General features: G+C 49.7%; 3 protein-coding genes across 5 annotated transcripts; 2 read left to right on the forward strand and 1 right to left on the reverse strand.

Moving 5' to 3' along the window:
• Positions 1-14,142: 14,142 nt before the first annotated feature.
• Positions 14,143-15,363, forward strand: SCGB1C1 (secretoglobin family 1C member 1). Its single transcript, XM_053562145.1, has 3 exons — positions 14,143-14,211; positions 14,657-14,856; positions 15,220-15,363. The coding sequence occupies exons 1-3, from the start codon at positions 14,157-14,159 to the stop codon at positions 15,250-15,252; spliced, it is 288 nt and encodes a 95-aa protein (XP_053418120.1). The 5' UTR covers positions 14,143-14,156; the 3' UTR covers positions 15,253-15,363.
• Positions 15,364-16,935: 1,572 nt separating this feature from the next.
• ODF3 (outer dense fiber of sperm tails 3) lies at positions 16,936-19,725 on the forward strand. Its single transcript, XM_053561964.1, has 6 exons — positions 16,936-17,044; positions 17,222-17,422; positions 17,897-17,998; positions 18,142-18,263; positions 18,959-19,099; positions 19,636-19,725. Exons 1-6 carry the CDS (start codon positions 16,936-16,938, stop codon positions 19,723-19,725), a joined length of 765 nt encoding a protein of 254 aa, XP_053417939.1.
• A 3,549-nt stretch (positions 19,726-23,274) lies between these two features.
• On the reverse strand, positions 23,275-25,537 carry BET1L (Bet1 golgi vesicular membrane trafficking protein like). 3 transcript variants are annotated; one of them, XM_053562135.1, is made up of 4 exons: positions 25,272-25,537; positions 24,003-24,094; positions 23,687-23,774; positions 23,275-23,550 (listed from the first exon to the last, which is right to left on the reverse strand). In XM_053562135.1, the coding sequence occupies exons 1-4, from the start codon at positions 25,317-25,319 to the stop codon at positions 23,383-23,385; spliced, it is 396 nt and encodes a 131-aa protein (XP_053418110.1). In that variant the 5' UTR covers positions 25,320-25,537; the 3' UTR covers positions 23,275-23,382. The 3 variants fall into 3 exon arrangements, with proteins under 3 accessions (XP_053418110.1, XP_053418109.1, XP_053418111.1); XM_053562134.1 differs by having other exon boundaries at positions 23,687-23,743; positions 24,003-24,172; positions 25,301-25,528; XM_053562136.1 differs by having other exon boundaries at positions 23,687-23,743; positions 25,301-25,519.
• Positions 25,538-25,562: the final 25 nt, after the last annotated feature.

Consider the following 25,562-nt stretch of genomic DNA (forward strand, 5'->3'; position numbering starts at 1 on the left):
ACTCCACAGAAATCCTCTTCTTTTCTGAACTGGCCTTCTTCCTGACCCTGCTAGAACTGAAAGGGAGGTTGATGTTGTAGGAAACTGGCCTTGAGAGGCACCCTCCCCTTTTTAAGAGATAGGCTGTCACTCTGTCACCAGGATGGGGTGCAGGGGCATGATCCTAGCACACGGAACCCTCCAACTCTTGGGATCAAGCAATCCTCCCACCTCAGCCTCCAGAGTAGCTGGAACTACAAGTGCCACCAACCCAGATTTAAGCTGAGTTGTTTATCTTCTTGCTGAATTTTAATTTCTTTGAAAATTTGGCATACAAGTCATTTTTCACATGTGTTTTCAGATCTTTTCTCTCTGTGGCTTATCATTTTTGTTTTCTCACCAGAATCTTACCAAGTAGACATTCCAATAGTCTACATTATCAACTTTTTTCATAGGATTCCTTTTGTTATTGTATCTATAATGACATCACCAAATCATGAAGATTTTCTTTTGCTTTTTTCTTTCTGTAAATTTTACAATTTTGCATTTGAAAACTTAAGTATATGGACCTTCACATTACTTCATGTATAGTCACATGCCCTTCATGTGACATTCATGTAACCTTCACATGACCATTGCATGATTGTCCCATGACTTCCATGGGAACATCATGTGACTTTAATGTGATCATCAGTGATCAACACATGACATTCATGTGACCATCTGGTGATATTCATTTGATGATCATGTGACATTCACAGCATTCTGTGTGACCATCACATGACCTTCACATGGTCATCACATGGCGTTCGCATGATCATCACATAATCACCATTTGACCTTCATGAAATCACATGTATGTTCATATGACCATCACGTGATCACCATGTGAACTTGCCATGACACTCATGTGAGCTTCACCTGACCCACACATGATCACCATGTGACCTTCACATGATCATTGCAGGCCATTCCTGTAACTTACATGGCCATCACTTGGCCTTTATAAGATTATCAAATGATCATATGATCATCATGTAACATTCACATGACCTTCATGAAATCATGTGACTTTTATGTGAGTTTCAGATGACCATCTCATTACCCTCAGGTGATCATCAGTGATGTTCACTTGGCCATCATATGATCTTCACACAACTTCCACATGACCGTCACATGATTTTCATGACCTTCAAGTGACCTTCAAGTGTCCTTCCTGTGACCAGGGACTCAGACCCCTCAGGCATCTAAATCCATAAGCACTAGTCAAAGGTAAAGGAATCTGGAATGTGTAGCAGATGAGGGAGAGACTGATGTCTGTTGTAGCCACAAGACTCAACCATAGCATGGACCTTCCCTTGACCTGTGACCTTTAAATGACCCTCAATTGACCTTCCTGTGACCTTGATCTGTGACCTTCCATTTATCATCAAGTAATCTTCAAATGACCTTCAAGTTGCCTTCAGTGACCTTCCCATGGCCTTTAAGTGACCTTCCTATGACCAGGTACTTGGACCCCCTGAGGCATCTAAATCCATTAAAGCACTAGAGGAAAGTGAGGGGAGTCTGGAATGGGAAACAGAGAAAGGAGAGACTGGCCTCTCTTGCAGCCATGAGACCAGCAGCCATAGCAGGGAACTTCCCTTGACCGTCACTTGACCTGTGACCTTTAAGTGATCTTCAAGTGACCTTCTCATGACCTTCCTTAATGGATTTATTCATTTTGAAGATGAGAGGGTAAGTTGCTTTTCTATGGTATTAAAAGGATAAACTGGCCTTTTAGTTTTGGACTCAGAAGAGGCCAAGGTGCATCTTTCTTCAGCTGTCCTGACTCTGGGTTCCCCTGACAACAGGCACCTCCACCATGCCACCTAAGTGCAACCCTGATGAGATTTAAGTCATGTACCTGATGTGCACCAGATGGCATAGTTGGTGCCATGTCTGCCCTGGCCCCCAAGTTTAGCCCTCAGGCCTGTCTCCAGAAAACATTGGTGATGATGAGAGAGGATCCCCAGAAAACGTGAGGTCTAAGAGAACAGAGGTCTTCTCGAGGAGAACCCAAGGATACACCTACAAGGTCCTCCCCATGGTGACTCAGCTCTTGGGAATTTGTAGAAACTTAACTTCCTGGGACCTGGAAACTAATGCTTGCTTCTTCTTCTGTAAAAGCCTGCAGTTCTGTAAAAGCCCAAGCCTGCTTCTCCAGTTTGATTCAAATTGACCAACAAGAAAGGTACCCGTGGGCTGGAACTTTTTTTTTTTTTTTGCAGTTTTTGGCTGGGGCTGGGTTTGAACCGGCCACCTCTAGCATATTGGGCCAGCTCCCTACTCCGTTGAGCCACAGACACCACCCCAGGGCTGGAACTTTTTGACTGGAGATAAAAATGAGACTAAGCCAGTTGGAGAGTGTGGCCATTTTGTACTCTTGTCTGCCATTGCTCTGCTGGCTGGAATAAAGACCTTCCTTTTTTAAACATGGTGTTTGGGTGATCTTTCTCTCCATTGGACCTTGTCTTCCTGCAACTATTGGCATTGCCAAGGCAACTGATGACTGGAAGGGTATTATAGGATTACAGTGAAACTATTCAGAACACTCAGGCACAGATTAAAGTGGTACCTTCTGCCTCTGTCCTGATACTCAAAGACCTCAAAAAACCACCAAGAGACAGAATGATACAGAAAACTTTAAACGCAACTGAAAGATCACTTTTGATGAAATTGTCAACATTGCCAAGATCCTGGAGACTGCCCATTCTGTGGGGCAATGTTGATGACCACAACCCTCCCAACATCATAGATGACATCAATAGCCATGCAGTGGAATTCCCAGCTAGTTAAACAATACAAAGGAAACTATTTCAATAAAGGATCATTTGACAATCAAAAAAAAAAGGATATACTGAGACACAATACAGGTTTTTTGTTTTTGTTTTGTTTTGCAGTTTTTTGTTTTGTTTTTTTTTGGCCAGGATTTGAACCTGCCACCTCTGGCATATGGGACTGGTACCCTACTCTGTGGAGCCACAGGTGCAGCTCTGTTTTTTGTTTGTTTGTTTGTTTGTTTTTTTGTTTTTTGCACTTTTTGGCAGAGGCCGGGTTTGAACCTGCCACCTCCCCCAGTAAATGGGGCCGGCACCCTACTCCTTGAGCCACAGGCGCCCCCTTGTTGTTGTTTTTTAGAGACAGAGTCTCACTTTGTTGCCCTCGGTAGAGTGCTGTGGCATCACAACTCACAGCAACCCCCAGCTCTCGGGCTTAGGCAATTCTCTTGCCTCAGCCTCCTGAGTAGCTGGGACTACAGGCGCCCACCACAACGCCTGGCTATTTTTTGTTGCAGTTTGGCCAGAGCCGGGTTCAAACCCACCATCCTCGGTATATGGGGCCGGCGCCCTACTCACTGAGCCACAGGCATTGGCCTCATGATACAGTTTTGTTTTGTTTTGTTTTCACGATACAGTTTTAAAGATTTTAATTATGCAAACAGGAATGCACCAAGCCAAATATGCTTGTTTTGTTTTTTTTTAAGACAGAGTCTGACTATGTCACCCTCAGTAGAGTGCAGTGATGTCATAGCTCACAGCAACCTCAAACTCTTGGGCTTAAGTGATTCTCTTGCCTCAGCCTCCCAAGTAGCTGGGACTACAGGCACCCATTACAACATGTAGCTATTTTTTTGTTGTAAGTTGTCATTGTTGTTTGGCAGGCCCAGGCCCAGTTCGAACCTGCCAGGCTCAGGTATGTGGCTGGTGCCCTAGCCGCCAAGCTACAGGTACCAAGTCCCAAATATGCTTTTATATAGTGAATGTGGAAGTAATACAAATAAAATATTTGATCAGTTACAGTTATAAGGTTACCTGAATGCATTTGGAGGTGCAGGGTTAATTTAAATGGATTACTTATGAAGCATCTTTTGCTCTTTGGTATCTTAAAGGTACTGCTTGTTCTGTGTGGCTCAGGAACTCTGGATAGAAATGGATTAACACACTGTGGTATATGTATACCCTGGAATATTATTCAGTTACCAAAAAAATGAAGATTGTGTATCTTTTGCAATGACCTGGATGGAATTGGAGACCATTCCCCTAAGTAAAGTATCATAAGAATGGAAAAACAAATGTCACATGTATTCGGTACTAAATTGGAACTAGCAAATAAACACCTACATGTTCACATGAGAGAAAACCTCAATGAAATTCAAGAACGGGTGAAGAGGGCGGTGCCTGTGGCTCAAAGAAGTAGAGTGCTGGCCCCATATGCTGGAGGTGGCAGGTTCAAGCCCAGCCCCGGCCAAAAACTGCAAAAAAAAAGGGGATGAAGACAAGGGGCTGAGTAAATTCCCACCCAATAGGTACATTGCACAAGTACATACAATAGGTACATATGCACTAGCTGGGTATGGGACACATCTACAAATTGGACTTGAAAATGCAAACTATGAAATCTAACTATTTGTACTGCCACATTAATCTGAAATTCAAAAAAAAAGAAAATATAATAAAAACTTTCAGAGCTGTGTCTACTCAAAATAAGAGCACTCTGGCTTGGCGCCTGTAGCTCAGTAGTTAGGGCGCGGGCCACATGCACCAGGGCTGGTGGGTTCGAAGCCCGGCCCAGGCCTGCTAAACAACCATGACAACAACAAAATAGCTGGGCATTGTGGTGGGTGCCTGTAGCCCCAGCTACTTGGGAGGCTGAGGCAAGAGAATCGCTTAAGCCCAAGAGCTTGAGGTTGCTGTGAGCTGTGACACCATGGCACTCTACCAAAGGTGACATAGTGAGACTCTGTCTCAAAAAAAAAATTTTTTTTTGAGCCCTCTGCCTGCAGCAGACCTGCAATGGAAGAGAGTTGGTGCCACTCTCCTCCTTTTCATTTTCACAAGTGTCCTTCTTTGGCCAGTCTCTTACTTGATGTTTTTCTCTTTACATCTCTGTCTGCCTTTTGTACTGTTGGCTGACATGTCATTAAATTCTCATATTCTGTAGGAAAATGCTTGACATCAGATTTCTTCTGTTTTATAGCAACTCTTTCCCAGACAAGTGATAATTGCTTACATTTCTTTTTCCTGCCTCTTTTCCTCTTTCCCGGTCTTAATTGTCTTTTATATAAATACTGTGCCCATTTCTAATCTCATTTTATATAAATACTGTACTCATTTCTAATCTCATCTTGGTGTAAAGTGAGATTTTCCTGAACCTGCTATTCATAGGTGGCTCACAGAAGGGTGTGGTCTAGACACAGCAGCTTGTGTGTGAGCACTTGGTCTTGACAACTCCTATACCGAGAAGTCAGGTGTGGGGCTGCCATGGAGCAGCATCTTGTCTCTCCTGCCTCAGACCTGGCTCTTCCCTGCACACATTTCCTGGCTCCAGGAGTCCTTCCTTGGCCTTGCTTTCTCATGTCTCGATCCACTGATTCCATGGATGACACTGGTGTCTGATCACTGCCTTGCACCTGTGGGCTCCTTCTCTGCTTCCTGTCACATGTCCATTTGCCCCCTTCCACCTAGTTGTTTATTTGATATTTCAGTTATTTCCATATTTTATACAGGTGGACTGTTGGTGAAGAAGGGAAATGCTGCCTTGATGGTACCATTTTGAAATTGCCAACTGGGACTTTTAAATTTCTTTACAGAATTTGTTCTTAATCTATATCACTTAGATGTTTCCTTTGGAGAACCATATAAGACCAATTAATCTTTCCTTGGCTCTTAGAAATTTTTCTTGAGACCTTCATTCTCCTGTTATATCCTCTATCATTCAGTAACTCCAATAACAAATGTCAGTCTTTTCTCACTGCCTGAAATTCGAGCTCTTTGGTGACACATATTGAAACAAAACATTTGATATGCAATTACAAAATGGGCAGAATAACTTTCAGAAAGTCTGGGTGGTGTCAGGTAGGCCATAGAGACCAGCCTGAGCATGGGTCCACAGCGAGGCAGGGACACTGTGGGCATCTGATAATCAATAGTCATGACCACTGGGAACATATTGGGCTCATTAAGATCCAGGAGAACCTGTGAGGCTGGGTGTAAAGAGAGTTGAAGAGTCAAGAGAACCTGTGAGGCTGAGTGTAAAGACAGCTGACGCCAGGCCACACCAGGCTTCTGGTCACCTTTACAAAGGGCACTTTATATTGATAATCCATATTACTCTGTAGAAGATTTTATCAGCACCAAGTTCATGGTCACAAAAACAAAATTAAATAAGACACATGGGTCACAGAGACAAGAGTTGCCATAGCTGGGAATGGGCCTTTCACTTGGCTAATCATGCCCAAACTCCAGAATTCATGATGTGCTCCACCATGGAACAAAGAAATGGGTGTCTAGGGCGGCGCCTGTGGCTCAAAGGAGTAGGGCACTGACCCCATATACTGGAGGTGGCGGGTTCAAACCCAGCCCTGGCCAAAAATTGCAAAAAAAGAAAAAAAGAAATGGGTGTCTAAGATTCACATCAGTCCCCTACTTAACCCCAACACAGGAGGGCCTCTTCCTTACCAGTCTGTCTGGGGACAGGACCAAGAGCTGATCTGGAACAGATCAGGAAAATCCTCTTTTCCAAAGACAGATAGGGGCAAGTAGTGAAATTAGAAGATATTTAAAAGTGAATAATGTGCCTCCACCACCTAGGGGAGCCAAACAGACATTAATTAGGAATACCAGTGTCAGGGTACCTATGGGCTCAGACTACGCTGAAAAAGGAGCTATAGGGGAACATAAAAGCTCAGGTTAAGCATGAAACAATAAAAATCCTCCAAGAAAGCATAGGAAAAACACTGGAAGATATTGGCCTTGGGAAAGACTTCATGAAGAAGACTGCCATGGCAATTGCAACAACAACAAAAATAAACAAATGGGACTTCATTAAACTGAAAAGCTTCTGTACAGCTAAGGAGACAATAACCAAAGCAAAGAGACAACCTACACAATGGGAAAGGATATTTGCATATTTTCAATCAGACAAAAGCTTGATAACTAGGATCTATAGAGAACTCAAATTAATCCACATGAAAAAAGCCAACAATCCCTTATATCAATGGGCAAGAGACATGAATAGAACTTTCTCTCAAGACGACAGACGAATGGCTAACAAACACATGAAAAAATGTTCATCATCTCTATATATTAGAGAAATGCAAATCAAAACAACCCTGAGATATCATCTAACCCCAGTGAGAATGGCCCACATCACAAAATCTCAAAACTGCAGATGCTGGCGTGGATGTGGAGAGAAGGGGACACTTTTACACTGCTGGTGGGACTGCAAACTAGTACAACCTTTCTGGAAGGAAGTATGGAGAAACCTCAAAGCACTCAAGCTAGACCTCCCATTTGATCCTGCAATCCCATTACTGGGCATCTACCCAGAAGGAAAGAAATCCTTTTATCATAAGGACACTTGTACTAGACTGTTTATTGCAGCTCAATTTACAATCGCCAAAATGTGGAAACAGCCTAAATGCCCACCAACCCAGGAATGGATTAACAAGCTGTGGTATATGTATACCATGGAATACTATTCAGCCATTAAAAAAAATGGAGACTTTACATCCTTCGTATCAACCTGGATGGACGTGGAAGACATTATTCCTAGTAAAGCATCACAAGAATGGAGAAGCATGAACCCTATGTACTCAATTTTGATATGAGGACAATTAATGACAATTATGGTTATGGGGGGGGAAACAGAAAGAGGGAAGGAGGGAGGTGGGTGGGGCCTTGGTGTGTGTCACACTTTATGGGGGCAAGACATGATTGCAAGAGGGACTTTACCTAACAATTGCAATCAGTGTAACCTGGCTTATTGTACCCTCAATGAATCCCCAACAATAAAAAAAAAAAAAGCTCAGGTTAAATCCAGATTGTTATCCAGGGTCTGGCTATGCTTTCTCAGTGTGGTTTGCCAACCCCTTAACCTTTCACAGTCCTAACCCTAACCCTAACCCTAGCCCCTAGCCCTGCCCTAATCCTAACCCTGACTCTGACCTGACCCCTAACCCTAACCCTGCAAGCAGGTCAAGGCCTCCCAGGCCCTGCCCTTCCTGAATTATGCATGAGGGAAGGCAGAGAATCCCATACAGCCCAGTCCAGACACTCAAGGCCTTGCCCTGCTTGCAAGCTGGGGATCCCAGGCCTCACTCTCTCATGAACTATGCATGGTACAGGCAGGGAATCCTGCCCAACCCAGCCCAGCCAGGACAGTCAGGGCAACAGCCTGTTTGCACTAGGGCATACCTGCCAGGAATATTCATAACCTCTTGAATGAATTCATGAATTCTTGGATTCATTAAGTCTTCTGACCTCTGTCTCTGATGAATTATGCATGACTTCATTAAATATTCATCAAAGGGCCCTTAACCCTAACCCCTAAACTCTAACCCTATCCCCCTAACCTTAGCCCTTACCCAACCCCTACCCCTAGTCCTAACCCTATTCCATTTTCAAACCTTAACCTGAAATATGAATCTGAACATCTCTCCAAATCTTCAAACCTGTACCATAATACAAAACCTGACCTGAAAGTCTAAGTCCTGGTAATTAACCCCTATTTCCTGACACTTTTTCCTTAATCTATTTCTAACTTTTTATTGTCTCCAACATGACTTTACTTCCATACACACCTGAGTGAAAGGAGAATCTGGAATCTCTCTTTTTACGGACACCACCCCAGGTATCCACCAGCTAGGCTTCCATTGCCAAATACCATATTCTGGAAGTTTTAGCCACAGAAACTTATTTCTCACCATTGTGGAGGCCAGATTTTGAGGATCAAGGTACCAACATGAGTTTCTGATGAGGCCTGTATTGCCCTTTGCTGATGGGCACTACCCTTCTGTGTCCTCACATGGCCCTTCCTCTGTGTGTGCACAGGACAGTTCCATGATGTCTTTCTCTTACTGTAAGGACACCAGTGCTACAGAATTAGGGCCCATCCCTTTACCACCTCATTTAACCTTAAGTATCTCCTTAAAGGCCCTTTCTACAGAGACAGTCACATTGGATATTAGGGCTTCAACATACAAATTGCTGAGACAAAATTTAGTCCATAAATGTCCTTCTGTCTTTCTAGGATTCCCAGAATATATAGTAGAACCTCCATAACTGACCACCTCTCTACATTGACCACCTCCTTAAATTCACCTAATTTGTACAGACTAGACGTGCACCATGTGTATGTATCAGTTTAGTAGCCCTAGTTTCTTATGTTGGCTGCCTCTGTATGTTGACCAATTGGTCACAGCCCTTTGGGTGGTCAACTCAGAGTCTCTAATGAATATGTTTTTATGCTTGATGGTGCGCTACAGGTTTGTAAGGCTCTGTTCATATTATTTTTTTTTTCTTTCTGTTTCTGAGACTGGATAATGTTAATTTACTTGTAGTCCATTGAACCTTTCTGGCACTTGCTCAAATTCTATCTTGGACCTCTCTAGTTGATTTTCACTTCCGTTATTACAATTTTCAATTTCAAAATTTCTATTTAGTTCCTTTTTATAACATCTGTCTCATTATTGGTATTTTCTTCTTGGTCATACTTTATTCCCATTGTTTCCTTTAATTCCTTGAGTGTATTTTAAATAGTTTATTCAAAGCCTTTGTCCAATATCTGGAATTCTTTAAGAAACTTTATTTTTCCTTATTTATGAGCCATGCTTTATCATTTGTTTCCATGTATCATAATTTTTTTGTTGAAAAGTGGGCACTTTGTGGCAACTCTAGGCATTGTCCCCCCATCCTTGGGTTTTTTGTTGCTGCTGTTAGTTGTCATTGATGTGCTTATTGTTTCATCACTTTTCTGAAGTCATTCTGTGAAATCCATGCTGTCATGTGTGGCTACTGAATTTTCTATTTGGTTAGCTAATAATTGTATAGATACTTCCTTAAATACTTGGAATCAATAAATGTCCCAATATTTCCTCAAGCACTCTGAATTTTGGGGACATGTCTTCAACACTTGGCCTTAATCCTCCTGGTGAAGCTAGAAGTGAGAGCCTAGGGCCTTCTCAGGTCTTTCCTGGGCATGTGTGTAACCTCCTAGATAAACAGAAATAGGTTGGAGCTTTTGAAAACCTCTACGGACACCTCATCAAAGTTTTTATTTAATCTATTGTTTTTCCCAACTGTTATCTACCACTTCAGGCAGCCACAAGTTAAAAAACACTTACCTGTAATTGTTTTCAATGAATGTATTGTCTGCTCACACAGATAGGAAATTTTCCATTCTGGTCCTGAGTCATTCCAAATACAAACAGCCTTGTTTATGGGGTCTTCCAGCCACCAGACAGGTCAAATAATGACATTTGGGAATGCAGCTTCTTTCTGGTCCGTCTAGTGTCTGCCAGGCTATACATAAAATGAATTCTTTGAAAGAAAGAGTATCAAGTTAAAAAGCTGACAGATACAGATTTTCAATATTTCACATATACACATTACTGCTTTGCAGGCTTTTTATAAAGTAGTGTTTTGGCTTGCTAAGACCAAACAACAACATACAATCACTAGGATATTTGTGGAAAACTGCATCAATGCCTTGAAGCATCAAAGTCACTGGTTGAAAATATTGGGTAAATCTATGACATAGTAAGTAGCTCAGGACCAGGAGTTGTGGCTCACACCTGCAATCCCAGCACTCTAGGAGGCCAAGGAGGGAGGATTACTTGAGCTTAGCAGTTCAAGATCAGCCTGAGCAAGAGCCAGACCCCCTCTCTGCTAAAAATATAAAAATTAGCCAGATTATCTTGGCAGACGCTTGTCATCCCAGCTACATGGGAGCCTGAGGCAAGAGTACTGCCTCAGCCCCAGAATTTGTGGTATGCCAATGCACTCTATCCTGGGTGAAAGAGCAAGACCCTATCTAAAAAAAGAAAAGAGAATGAAAGGAAGGAAGGAAGGAAGGAAGGAAGGAAGGAAGGAAGGAAGGAAGGAAGGAAGGAAGGAAGGAAAAGAAGCTTAGACACCACTTTCCAAAGACAATACCGTTCAGTATAGCAAGGAACTGGCTAATGAAATAGGAGAATAATATATTTTTCATTGCAACTTGATGAATGCATAGTTGTTAGTAACATGGCAATTCTTTCAGCATATATATAATTTAAAATAGTGGTGATGTGAAAGAAGAAATCTATTTTTTACCTCTACCTAGCTCTGAACCACATGTAACTGTGACGATTCACATTTTTATGCATGCAGAATATCCATGCATAGAAATTTAATGAATCTGGCCGGGCATGGTGGCTCACGCCTGTAGTCCCAGTGCTGTGGGAGGCTGAGGCAGGTGGATTGCCTGAGCTCGGAGGTTCAAGACCAGTATGAGCAGGAGTGAGCCAGAGTGAAACCCTGTCTCTACTAACATCAAAAACAGCCAGACGTTGTAGCAGGCGTCTGTAATCCCAGCTACTGGGGAGGCAAAAGGAAAGAGAATCACCAAAGGAAGAACAGAAAAAAAAAAGAAGAAGAAAAGAAACAAAAAAGAACTTCAAATGAAGAAGAATGAAGCAAGCTGAAATTAAAAATTTTTTAAAAATTAAAAAAAAAAGAAATTTAGTGAATCCATTTTTCCCTCCCTCTGACCTCTTTCTGTACTTTCTATTTGCCAAATCCAACCTGAAAACAGAAGGCCCCAGTGTTGCTGGGGGCAAGTCAACACCAAAGGTGGGCACAGAAGAGCCAAAGGAGATGTTAGTACCTGCATTGAGGGAGGGTGGTCTGTTTTGCTTGAAGTTGGGTGGTGTTATAGCATTAAGTATATGCTGATAAGAATGATCCAGTAGAGATGGAAAGTTGGTATTGCAGAAGGATGAGACAAAGAACTCATTGTGACAAGAGGATATGCATGGAGACATGCAGTTCATCCCTTATAACATGAGGAAACACAAAGTAGAAGCCCAAAAAATAAAGGCAAAGCTGGCAGACTTGGTGATGAGTATGTAGGTTTTCTTCTGGTTACTTCCATTTCTCAGTGACATAAGAGCAAAGGCACAGAGAGTAAGATGGCAGGGGTAGTGTGAGAAGTAGCCATCTCCACAGATATGAGAACATCCTACTTCTGGAAGAAGTCACAGAAGCACCTAAGGACCTAGGCAATGGTCAAGAAGTGAGGTCTGTCCATACAGTTTCCCAGATGCATTCTGCCCAGTAGGCCGAGGTGGATTTATCTGATGTTGGGGTTTTGTCAGGGGAAGTGGGAGGAGGGGGCAAGAGGTTAAGCCTGAAAGTACAAGCTAGGGTGTTGTGACAATAAGCCTATAAGTGCAAGCTGGGATGGGTGTGAATGGGTAAGAAACAATGAAGGCTGCTCAGGCTTGGTGCTCCCTGAATAACTGCTGGACTTGGGCACTGAGATGCTCAGAGGGAGGAGTCCTTGAAATAGGAGGGCAGTTGTTGGTGTTGTCAACAACTAAAGAACAACCTTGAAGTGGCTAGCTGAAGCAGTGGAGGCAAGATCACAGGAGATGGGAGGACCAGGAAGTGAAGATGCGGGGCATGAGGTGGGTGGGCTGTGTGAGAAATGAATTCACCATGAGTGACACTGTGGTAAGCAGAGCGAGACAGAACTGAGATACTCAAATCCGTGGATTGATGGAGACTCTGTAGCTGACAGTGCCCAGGAAGGGCTCCAGAGGCAACAGGTAGTAAGTGCTTCCAAGGGGATAGGTGAGAAGACCTCAATCTCAGTGGAGGAAACATGGAGGGAGGGCTAAATTCTGGGCAAGATGGTCTCCATCAGAGCCACTTCCATACATTGGAACCCTCTGGAAGTTTCTGAACTGCAGCTGCCAGGCCCTGTCACCAGGAACCCCTCTTCAGTTGCTCTCGGACAAGGCAAAGCCCAGGATAGTACTCAAGATAGTCTTCAAGGAGGGGGAGGTCAGAGACTGCCTGAGTACATCGAGCCTTGCCCTGAACTGCCAAGTATGGTTTTGTTGCAGATTACTTCATCACATGTATTTCCTGTATTTTTGAAGTTATTTTTATAATTAGGTAATACCATCTGTGGATTTAACTTCATATTAATGAAGGGGGTCACAGAAGATTCATTATAAAGAGGGAACTAAGTGTGCAAGAACCTCTGGTGTTGGTGACCCTTGGGGGTGGCGTGGAGCAAGGGTCTGAGGTCTGCCTCGGGGCAGGAGATGATGCTCAGGTTTGGGTGACAAGTGTACCCATGGTCACCAGCCTGGACAAGGATGTGGCAGGACGGGGTTCGATCAGACTGCGTCATGAGGGGTGAAAATCGATGCTGAATGTGGACCCTCTGCTGGAACAGAAAAGTCAGAGACAGGCAGATGAGCACAGAACCCTCAGCCAGCAGGTGGCAGCAGGGGACAGGCAGAGGGGCTAGCTACAGCGGGCAGGCATGACTCCAATACCCAGCAATGGTTCTCTTTGGTTTGGGGGCCTCGAGAGTCCCCACCTACCCCTGACTATCTCACTCACGGTCTTAGCCCTCCCCTGGTTGGTCTGGCCACAGAGATTGGAGCCCCTTCCTCATTTCCTGCCTCACAGGAAATGACCAGGCCTCAGGGGCAGCCCAGTTTCACCCACCTCAGGTCCTCTAAGGCCATCTTCCCTCCACTGGACCCTGCCTCCAACTCAGGACTCCTGTGGCTCCGGGTCTGCCTCTCAGTCCCTGATGCACAGCACCCAGGAAACACTCCCTGCTCTATCCACAAGGGCAGCTCATGACCATTCCTGTCTGCCACTCCCATCTAAGCAGTAAGGAGGCCCCAGTCCCCACCCCACAGAACCCCAGACATAGACCCAGGCCATGTAGTTAAGCAGGGAAGGGTCCCAGCCCAAAAGAAAGGCCTGGCCCAAAATCTCAGAACTCACCACCCTCAGACTCAAGGCCAAGAATGACCAGAGCCCTTGATGGCCAGCTGCTACCCCCTCACTGGCCAGTTTGTGTGGCCTCCCTTCCTGTAGCCACTCACACTGTCTTCACTCCTGGGCACCTCAAAACCACTTGCCAATAACCCTACACAGCCATTCCCAAGCTGCTGCTGCTGCTGCTGCTGCTGCTTGTCACCCACTGGGGATGGGGGCGGGTCTAGGGTTGAGGACACGCCTCACCTGAGCTGGCTGCCAGGTCCAGGACCTGCCCACCAGGCAAGGTGCCAACTGCAGAGCATAAAACCCCGAGAACCCAGCCAGAGGCAGCTCCTGAGATTGTCAGCCATGAAGGGCTACAGCACCCTCCTGCTGGCAGCCCTCACCGTGCTCTGTGTCTGTGGTGAGTCTGTGCCACTGGGCAGGTGGCAGACACTATGCTTCTAGCATGCTCCAGTAGGGGCTTGGGTTATGTGGGAAACTAAAATCCTGGCATCAGGCCCCTGCAGTGGGCACTCTGCTCACCCATCACAGAAGTGGGAAGGGACCCTGCTGGCCTTGGCTCCCACCCCAGGCAAGCCCAGCCCCAGGTCCCCACCCAGCCCACCTGACCCCAGCCCTTTAAGCCCCAGGTCAGAACAGCCTCACATCAGGGGCTTGACTCACCTTCCCCAGGGATCCAAGGGAGCCTGACTGGAGATGGGGCAGCTGAGATCGTGGAGGGGGTGGAATCTCAGGTGGGAGACTGGGGTGTGGTGGGGGAAGATCTGGAGGAGGAGAGGTGAGTGTTGACAGGGAGACCACAGAGGCTAGGGCTCTGGCCTGGCATAATCTCGCTCATGACACAGGGCTGGCCACAGGGGGGGACAACGATGAGTTTTTCATGGAATTCCTGCAAACGCTGCTGGTGGGGACTCCAGAGGAACTCTATGAGGGGCCCCTGGGCAAGTATGATGTCAACGAGGATGCCAAAGCAGCACTGGCGGAACTCAAGTCCTGCATAGACAACCTGCAGTCCATGCACAAGGAGGAGCTGGTCAAGCTGCTGGTACAGGGGCTGGGGGGGTCCCATTCCCCAAGGACTTGTGGCCCTGCTGAGACCCACCCTATGTGTGGCTCCCAGCCTACCACTTACAAATGCCTGATCTGCCTCAACCACTGAGGTGGACGCTCCAGACCTCCCACCCACAGAACAGTCCCAGACTCCACGGGCCTGCTTCCCCTCCACCTGTGGATACCCCCTTGCACAGATGAACACACACAGATACGGACACACAGGTGCAGACGTGCAGTGCACACTTCAGGCATGCACTCACAGACACACGACACATGCATGCTCATAGTGGACCCCAGAGGCTGGCCCAGGACCGTCTGCCTGATGGCTCTCCTGCCCCACACGTCTGCCTTCCAGGTGCAAGTTCTGGGCAATGAGGATGGTGCCTAAGTGGACCCCAGATGTGGCTCCAAGCAGCCACAGGACCATCCACACAGAAGCCACGAACACACTGCCCCATTACTACTCCCATGTGTAAATTTACCCTCAAATTGTCTAATCAATAAAGCCTTCTGCAGATCAGGGTCTGGCTCCTGTCTTTTGCCCACTGACACATGAAAAGGTCACATCAAGAACACACTCAAGGACATGACCAAACCTTCAGACTCTCATATACAGTCTTCCACAACAGGTCCCACTCATGGAGCATGCATGTGAGCACCACCAGTGAGGGTGGGGGCACACCTGGGATCCACAGAGGAGCCAGCAAACAGTGGGCAAGACTCACAGTGGAAATCTAGCAGAAGCCACAGAGCACAGGAACCACACAGACATGGGAGGCATCCAGAGGGAGAGAGTCTGCAGAGGCAGTGTGGGAGGCAGGAGGGGCACAGAGCCCTGGAAAGTGGAAATGTGTGGGCTGGGAGGGACATACAGCACCCTGCCCCATCTTCCCCAGGGCCAGGTGGGGAGCGTGGCATCTGGGAGCAGGTGTTCCAAGATAGTAGCTGTGCCCAGAGATGCAGGCCACCAACAACCAAGTCCAGGGAAGATTTGAGAACAACCTCTCTTCCCAAAGTCACTCAAGGAAAGAGTCTGTCTGGAAGAGCCTGAGCCCCAAGAGGACCCCTGATAGGGTGGAGAAGAAAGTGCACATATCCAGGACACCCAGGGTCCCAGGGTGGGCTGGGCCAGCAGGCGAGCAGTCTAAGAAAGGTGCGTGGGGGTGGGGGTGGGGTGGCACCTCCCATGCTAACTCCTGCCCACAACCAGCCCAGACCCTGACTCCAACTCTGGGTCTCAGGATGCCCCACAACTGGGACCTTCCTTCAGTTTCCCTAGCTATTGGTCCCTACTCAGGGCAGAGCTGAGTGGAATCACCACCTTCACTCCTTGGCCACTCCCCACTCTAGGCCTTGTGACCTCACTATCCTGTTCCTCCCCTTTCCACTTCTGTCCCACCCCAGCTTGGTGGTGGGGGGTCCCTGTGAGGGTGGTCCCTGTGAGGGGTTCCTGGTGAAGAGATCCTGGTAAAGGGGACCTGGTGGGACCTGGTGAGGGGGACCAGGTGGGGGTTCCTGGGCAGAGACCATTGTCTTCATCACACAGACTAATCTTAGAACCTGTCATCCCACAAAGCCACATTCTAGAGCTCAGGGGTGGGGACCCTTCCCCAATTCTTGAAGCCCCCAGGGAGGGAGGGAGCCCTTTCTCTCCATGTTACTTTTGCGGCAACTCCCTGGCACAGAGGCCCAGGGGACAGACTGTCCCAGAGGAGGCTGGGTCCGCGGGCTGCTCTGAGCGCCACTCCTGCACCAAAGAGGTAAAGGCCCTCCCTGCTCCAGAGCACAGCCTCAATCGAGAAGTTCCACACCTTGGCCTACCTGCTCCTTGCCAGGGTCCTCTATTGTAGGAGGAACCTGCCCTGGCCCCCCTTAGAACCACAAGGGGTGTCAGTCTGGGCCCAGAGCGGAGAGCCCCTCTGGGTGTGCATGGTAGAGTCCCACAAAGAACACTGCTGTGGGTCTGCTGTCAGTGTTGGAGGCAGCAGGGTGGGGACAGGGGAGCCAGTATGAAACACGACAGAGGCCTCCCAGTAACTGGTCACCTTCTCATCTATGGACAGAGCCAGCCATGGGAGAGGAGACATGGGTGGGCGCCTGGAGGCCTCATCGCCCCCGGGGACCCATCATGGCCCTCTACAGCAGCCCCGGACCCAAGTACCTGATTCCACCCACAACGGGTAAGAGCTGAGGGCCTGGGAGGTCAGGAGCTGGGCCTGAGGTAGGGATGGGGAGCGCCAGGGAGTCATGGGCCTGGGGAAGCCTGCAGGAGCTGGGGCGCCTGGGGCACATTCCCTAACGCCCACAGGTAGGAGGCAGGTTAGGTCCAGGTTGCTCAGAGTCCACTGGGCCCACAGGCTTCACGAAGCACACGCCCACCAAGCTGCGAGCACCTGCCTACAGCTTCCGAGGGGCCCCCATGCTCCTGGCAGAGAACTGCTCCCCAGGGCCCCGCTACAGTGTGAACCCCAAGGTCCTAAGGACAGGCAAGGACCTCAGCCCTGCCTTCTCCATCCTGGGGCGCTACCACACTAAGACCATGCTGACCCCTGGCCCAGGTGAGTGACCCTGCCTCAGGCTCCCTACTCAGAACAAAGGCCCTAACTTCCCTCAGCCCTGCCCCTCCCTGTGGGGTGGCAGCTGTACTCCCCTAATCTCCTGCAGGTGAGGCAGGCCAGGGTGTGAGAGCTCAGCCATCCTCACCCCTCCTATCCCATCTATTTTTGAGGCAGCACCATCAGGCTGGGCAGAAAGCCTCTGAGATCCAAGAGTTCAGCTCCAACCTGGACATTTTTCCTCCGGAGTCCAGGAGCCAGACCCACGTCAGACCCTATTCTCCCTGCTCAGAAACCTTTTCCCCCTGCCCCACTGTCAATGTTTCCTCCTAGACATCCCCAACCAGGCCCAGTCACCATCTGGCCCACAGAGGCTCCATGCCTGGAATATTGATTGAGGAGTCTTCCTTGAATTGCTAGACAGAGCCAGGTATCTTCATTGACCCAGCACCACCCCCACCCCACTCATGCCCCTAGGTGACTACTTTCCCGAGAAATCTACCAAGCATGTGTTCGACTCTGCGCCCAGCCACTCGATCTCTGCCCGGACCAAGACCTTCAGAGTGGACAGCACCCCAGGTTTGTGGCAGCCTGGACAGTCTCTAGCTGACTGGACTTGGGTATTCCAGATGGGGTGGGTGAGACAGGGCAGCATGATGGAGAACCCCGGAGAAGGAACCTGATGGCTCACTCTGGCCTGAGGTTCTGTGTCCACCCCACAGGCCCTGCTGCTTACATGCTGCCGGTCGTGATGGGGCCCCACACTGTCGGTAAGGTCTCCCAGCCGTCTTTCTCCATCAAGGGCCGCAGCAAGCTGGGCAGCTTCAGCGATGACCTACACAAGGCAAGAGCCACACCAGCCAAAGACAGAGCACTTCCCCCCACATCAGACTCCTCACCCCCAGAACCCAGGACCACCACTTGGCCCTGCTCTGCTGACTCCCCTTGGCCTTCCAGCCCTGCATCTGGGGATGCCCCATGCTGGGTGACACTGCACCGGTGGGAGGTGTGGCAGTAGACCAGAAAGAAGAGGCCCAAGCCACAACCCAAAAGATAGGGGTAGTGCTAAGGACAAGGAGAGAAGGGTTTTATGAAGTGCTGTCTGGAGAATGAGAGGTAGTCTTAGGGCAGCATGGCAGGAAGGAAAAAGGGGAGAAAGATAAGCCTTCAGCCATTTCGGGAGGAAGGTTCAGCTTTGGAAACAGCCAGTGCAAAGGTCTGGCCTGGGCACATGTCTGGGGGAACTGATGGGCCTGAGACCTGTTGTCCTCACCAGCCCCAGGCCACTGTCCTCAAGTCCAACAGGACAGCATCCCACAGGAAAGGGGCCTCTGACACACTTACACACTCACAGGAGGGATGTCACTGCCAGAGTGAGGCTGAAGACACACTTAGAAGAGGTGTGTGGTGTGGTTCCTATGGCATGACAGAAGACAGAGAGGACACTGATGCACAGGCGCTGTCCATGGCTGTTCTCCTGCCCTCTGGGCCCATGGGCCCTAACAGACTGATCCTGTCTGAACCTCCTTTGCCTCCCAGACCCCAGGTCCAGCAGCCTACCATCAGACTGATGTGCAGGTGACCAAGTTCAAGGCTCCACAGTACACTATGGCTGCCCGGGTGGCGCCCCCAGGGGACAAGACCCTCAAGCCAGGACCCGGAGCCCACAGCCCTGAGAAGGTGCAGGGAGAGCACAGCCTGGAGTGGAGGGGACATAGCCTGGTGGGGTACAGGGAATTGCACAGTGGGTGGCATGGCCCAAAGGCAGTGGGTCAGGAGGCGGGGTATAACCTTCAGAGTGTGGGGATACAGCCTCGTGGCGGAGGGTACACAGCCTGGGGGAATGAGGTAGGGACACAGCAGGGAAGGGGACACAGCCCAGAAGGGCTGAAGTGGGGACATTGCATAGGAGGGGTTACAGCCCTCGCAGCCCTGGGAGGGTGAGGTGCAGACACAGCCAGAGCGTGCACAGCTGGGAGAGGGGGAGGGGAAGGGCCTGAACCCTCCGGACCCTGTCCATCTCCAGCATTAGCCCCAACATTAGTTCCTTCAGGGACATGGGGCCACAGGCACTGCCCTGCACGCTCTGCATCCACATCCTGAAACATAGCCTGAGCCCTAAGCTTAGAATGGCAGCAGCCTGGCCCCAGCTGGGGTAAAGAGCATGCAGCGTGGGAACAGGGTGCCAGTCCCACTCACAGCTTCTCCTCTCCCAGGTGACCCTGACTAAGCCCTGCGCCCCCATCGTCACCTTTGGCATCAAACATTCTGACTACATGACACCGTTGGTTGTTGATGTGGAATAGCCCAGCCTCCACTGCAGCCACCAGCCCTGCCTCTAAGAATCAAGTTCCCACCAGGAGATTCACTGGCTGACAGGGTGAGGCTGTCTCCACCAGCTGGGCTATAGCCAGCCTACCCTTGTGGGACAGAGCATGCTTGTCCGCACATTGTGAAGTTATTTTTCCTATACTACTTTCCCATTTGCTAATCTTGTTTCCTGTTATGCCCAGATTGTTTAATAAATCATGGATTCTCTTAGCAAGGGTTTGTCTTGGGGGAAAGGTCTTTTCCAGAAAGGTCCCCCACAGGCTGTCAGCACCAGCCCACATGGGGTCCCATCCCAGCTTCTAGGGCCTAGGCTCTATGCAGGGAGAGATGGGAGGGCCTGGAAGCCTCCCACACCCTGCCCCTCACCTGTCCTCTTAACGCTTTCTGCCTTGAGCCTCAACAACAGCCACACTTGTGCTCACCACTGCCCTCTGAGAAATGGGGTCTGTGACCCTCCCGGGTTGGGACTGGAGCCTGTGACTGTGCTGAATAAAGGGGTATGGCAGAAGCAGTGCCACCTGACTTATGGCTCCCAGCACACAACGGAAATAGTTTCTTCCTAAATACCCCCACATCTGTATTTGCAGCTGGCACCAGCCACCAAATCATGGGAAAGCCACGACTGGTGAGGCCACGTGCAGTACCAGGGCAGTCGGCCCAGCTATTCCCTCTGCTCACACCAGCACTGACCTGAGTGAGCCTTCAGGTGGTGGCAGCTGCAGCACCCTTATCCCAAGTGTGGCTGCAGCATCATGGAGCAAAGACAGCCACCCCTGCTGTGCCCTGCCTCAAATTCTGTCAATTATTGCTCTTTTAAATAAGTTTTAGGGTGATCTGCTACACACCAACAGATGACCGAGGGGGTACAGGAAAATGTGGGCAGGAAAAATGGTATAAAGGCAGGGCCTTCTAGAGGCTGCCCAGCAGTCTAAGGCCAGGCCTTAAGGAGTGGACTGTGGATTTCACCTCAGCCTTGAGGGAGGTCACTTCAGGGCGAATGGCCGTTAGACATATTGCAGGACTATCACCTGCTGACTCTGACTGGGCTGTGACCATGCCAGGCTGCATATTCTAAGCACTTTGTGTTTACTAATTTAATCCTTACACAGTAATGCTTTCATCATCCCCACGTGAGCCTCAGGCACCTGGGCAGAGAAGGGCCAAGAAGTGGTGGGTCTGTTGCTCCCTCCCCAAGGCAGCCCTGGGAGGGTGAATGAGGAGGGATGCAGGAGTCCCCAAAGGGTGAAGATGGGAAAGGGGAGGGTTTATAGCACCAGATCTCACAGCCAGCGGCTCCAGACAAAACTCCTTCAAATCTCAAGGAAATGAAGACAAAGACCATGAGTTACTTCTTCATGAAGATGTGTTTATTTCGCTTTTTACTGTTAATATGTCTTGTCCTTGAATTATGCAAGTCTGTCCTCACCTAGCAGAGCGAGCAACTCCAGTCCTTCCACTGGGCTCCCAAGGTCCCTTTGTGCTTTATTGGTGTCAGAAGTCAAGTCAGCAAACCCCACTTGTCCATAGGGTTAGATCTGACACAATGAGAGGAAGAATAGAAAAGCAAACTAGTAAGGACCCACAACTCAGACCCCAACGTACCTGGGAGGGCTGTAAACAACTGTGGAGACAGAGGGGGTAACGGAACATCTCCCAGATGGGAAAGCACTTTTGCAGCAAAGGTGCTCCCAGCAGCAGTCTAAACACTGAGTCTGCATCAGCAAGGCGAGTGGGTGCTGATACAGCAAAAGGAGTCTGGGGGCCTCTTTTGGTTCCCACAAGTCAGCTTTTCAGGAAGTATAGGTCAGCCATGCATGGCCCAGAAGAAGAACATGGTACTGGGGTGTGGAGGTGCAATCTACAGTGACCACATAAGGACAAGATGGAGGCAGCTACCACTAAGCTTGGTGTTGAGGGGACCAGGCCTTATGAGCCAAAGGCTAAGCCAAACCATGACACAAAAGACACCAGGGTGCCGGGAATAACATGTAAAGGGACATCCAAGGAGGAAGCAAGTCTGAAGCCAGACCAGCATGGCTGAGGGTTTAGGGCCTGAGACCTAGAGGCAGGAGAGCCTTTTAAGAGTGCAATGCCCACATGCACTGGAAAGAGGAGAAAGCATGCGGATTCTCCTCCTCCAGGAAGTTTAGGGGCTCATCCAGTGTGGCAGAAAGCCAGGTAATGAGGAAAGAGGCTATGGTAAGCATGTACAGGAAGGCTGGTCCTGCCGTGTGGAAGGGTTGAGGGTGCCCAGAACTACAGGTCAGAGCAAGGTGGGACTGCAAAGCAGAGGTGCCAGGCTATGGCTCATCTGTGGTCAGCCCAGAGCTTAGAAGCAGTTCTGCATGGTCAAGACATATAATGTGTTTACATAGGTAGGCAGATAGCTGAGAGGGAGTGATCAGGAGGTGGAAGATGGGAACAGGGCAGAGAAGGGTACAGAGCCACTCAGCTTCTTCTTTAAAGGTGTTTTTATGCCAAGGCAAGGGGGCTAGAACCTCTCCTTGAGGTGGAAATAAGTTGCTGCCCTGCAAGCCCAGTGGTTTGGTTTGCATGAACATGAACTGGGATCAGTGGACAGTGAAGACACAGGAAGAGGTGGGTGGGGAGGTCAGTCTGCAGAAGCTGGAGACAAAGAGGGTACATGGGGCTCCATCACAGCCGGGGAGACTGGCTAGGCCTGGTAGAGGAGCAAGAGGTACTGATAACCGGTATGGCAACAATTCCTAGCAGGCATCCTATTGGGTCCTCCCCAGGAAGCTATCTGGACCCACAGAAGCCCTCCCCCCCAGCCCCACCCCGCCACAACATTCTGGCTGATTCTGAAATGCTGGCCCACTCCTAGGTCTGTTCTTCTGGAAACCCATCTTTGGTACTAGGTAGATACTGAAACCTGAGAAACTAAGTTTCTGCTCCTGGATGCACAGCCAGATGACCCAGAAGGATCCAGGCCCAATAGCTAAAGCCAAGACTATGTCCATGCCTTCATCCACAAGTCTCATCCCTCCCAGGGCTCTGGCTTGATCTGCAGGACTGGAGGGCAAGCACACAGGACTCACAGCAGGACCTCTTAGCCCACATTGGTACACCTGTCCTTGGTAACCTCAGCCAGAAGTAACTGCCATCTCCAGGACCAGGGACCTCAGAAGACATGGCGTTCTCTTGGGGTCTGCAGTTATAGTCCCTTCCTGTGTCAGCTCCACACACCTCAGATCACAGACATGGCCTCACTCAGATGAGAACATGCCAGAGAGGCTTTGAGATGCCAACACTCCAAGAGGTGGGAGAAGAGCTGCTGGCCACAGGTGACTATGTTCAAGATTCAATAGCTGCTCAATCCTAGCTCCTCCTGACATACTGTAGCCCCAACTCTGCTGATATCTCTAGCACCTGGGGATGGGGTGGGCCTTGGTTTCCCCAAAGGAAAGGGTCCTTTCTATATGTGGGACCAGCCAACATGAGCTCAACAATCAAGAGGCAGCCACAGCCTCCCGCCACACAGGAAGAAGATTCCTAACCCAAGATTGTAATTTCAAAAGAGTATCTTGTACGTAAGTCCTCTGGAGCCCAGAACACCAGGTGGGGAAGACCCGGGCTGCCCTTGGCACCCGCAAAAGCCAGTTCCCAATGGCTCACGTCCTTGCCCTTGACAAAAGGTAGGAGAGAATGAAGAAGGCCACGATTAGGCCCACAGCCACACCACACAGAAGCTTCCGGTTGTCTCGCCCAGACCTTGCCATGGTGGAGAAGCGCTTCACGCTCCCTGTAAGCAGGCTGGTCATGCTGGTGAAATCCGAGTCCTGAAGGAGGAATCCCAGCAGGATCACACAGGAGTGGGGCCTTGACCACCCACCCGCGCCAACACTGAAGGAGAGGAGATACAGCAGGTAGTGTGGGGGCAGAGCTAGCAGACTTGCACACACTGCAGACCCTTACCATCCCATCCAGGTACCGGTTTTGGTCCTCCGCATCCCTATCGATGTCCAGGGCCAGCTGGTCAGGACATAGAGAGAGCAGGATTGGGCTAGGGCAGACATAATACAGCACTCACCCTCCCCTCAAGACTAACCAGATCTTGTTAACAGCTCTGCCAGACATGGTGTCACCAGCAGAGGTCAGAAAGGTCCAGGTCCCACAAATTGAATGAGGACAGAAAACTGCCTGAAACACCTCCCCCAGGCTCTCCACCATCCCTTCCTCCCCACTCCCCAAGAGCACCAGATAGAAGTAAGAGAAGAAGACCACCACTGACCGATTTGAGCCTGGTGACCTTGGAGGCCAAGCTGTCAGCCATCCTCTTGTTTTCCTGGTCCAGAATCTCTTCCACCACGTCAGTACTCTGAGCTGTGATTAAGAGGAAGCAGCTGAGGGGTTGTATCCACCCGACCACTGTGGATGACCACTGAGGAGTCCGCACAACCCCTGTCATTCCAATGGCATATGGCTGAGTCAGACATCTATGGGGACCAGGCCCACCTGTGCCTCCTGAGTAGGTCCAGCCCTAACTCAAGTTCCAGGTGTAGACCGTGCACATGTGAGACAGGCTGCATAAAGGCCGACATTTAAGCACCTGTTTGTGAACACATGCCCTGCATACATGTGTTGGGAAGGGACAGGCACTCGCATTGGGTTCAGTCCAATCAGCACTTTCTGAAGCTGATGGTACCAGCTCTTAGACCAAGCCCTGGCACGCTGGTGAGATACAACACTTAACATCACAGATGTCACATTTGCATACATGGAACTCAACCTCAGAGAAAGTAGTCTTTTAAGGACCCCGAAAGACTTAGGAAGAGCAGCCCACAGGGGCTGCAGAGATGACCTCTGAACTAGGTCTTGTAAAGGTAACAAGTAACCAGGACAGGCCGTTGGGAAGGTCCTTTGCCACAGAGATAATGACTAAGGAAAGCTCCCCAACTCCCCAAAACGGGAGCTGAGGTCGACACAGACGGTCCTCAGTCTGCATCTCCCATAGGGCTTCCTGCCAACACCCAAAGAACAGGGCTTGCAGAGACCTAGCCTGTGACGAGAAGTTCCTGTCACGTCAGGTGGTTAAGAACTGCCTCCCCGCCAGCGTGGAGTACAAAATCGCCACTGACTCTAAGCATGAAAGAACGAGTCTCAATGCGGCCCATCAAATGGGGCGGAAGGCGCCGTCCTAGGAATCACTGACGTATACAGAGCCCAAAGGGAAGGGAACTACGGTCCTGTCACTACTTCCCGCTCGTTCATCCCTTCAATCGGCACAACTGCCCTGAGCGACAGACATCAACATCCCACTCCAAGAATAGCGGCTCCGAGAGGAGAAAGGGGGCGCCCAGGGCCCCGGTCAGCACCGGCCTGCTTGGACCCTCCTACCACGCGCGGCCTCTACTAGGGACTGACCTGGGGGGACCATCTAGCCTGGGCCCGGCCCATACTCCAGCCCACCCCGACCTCACGCAGAATGACCTCGAAGGGAGCGGTGGGGGTGGGGACCTCCCCGGCGCGGCTGGGCTGCCCGCCCAGTTCCCGTCCCCATCTCCAAAGGCCCCGCGCTCTCGCGCTCACCCCGGGTCCAGTCCGCCATTACGTCCGGAGCCAATCTTAACTCGCCGCCACCGCCTTCTACGCGGCTTGGTCAAGGCAAAAGCTTCCGGACCCGCCCACGCAGACCACGCCCTTATCTGGCCTCGCCCCTTCCTCCTCAGGTTCCCTCAACTTCCGGCTGCAGTGGCCGGGCGGGTGACAAGGTGGGGGCGGAAGTGACGCACCAGGAAACTGAGGACGTGGCGGGGCCGTTTGATTTGGGACCGCTGGATGGCCGTTATCT

Source organism: Nycticebus coucang, chromosome 14, assembly GCF_027406575.1.
Source record: "Nycticebus coucang isolate mNycCou1 chromosome 14, mNycCou1.pri, whole genome shotgun sequence".
Classification (NCBI taxonomy): Eukaryota; Metazoa; Chordata; class Mammalia; order Primates; family Lorisidae; genus Nycticebus; species Nycticebus coucang.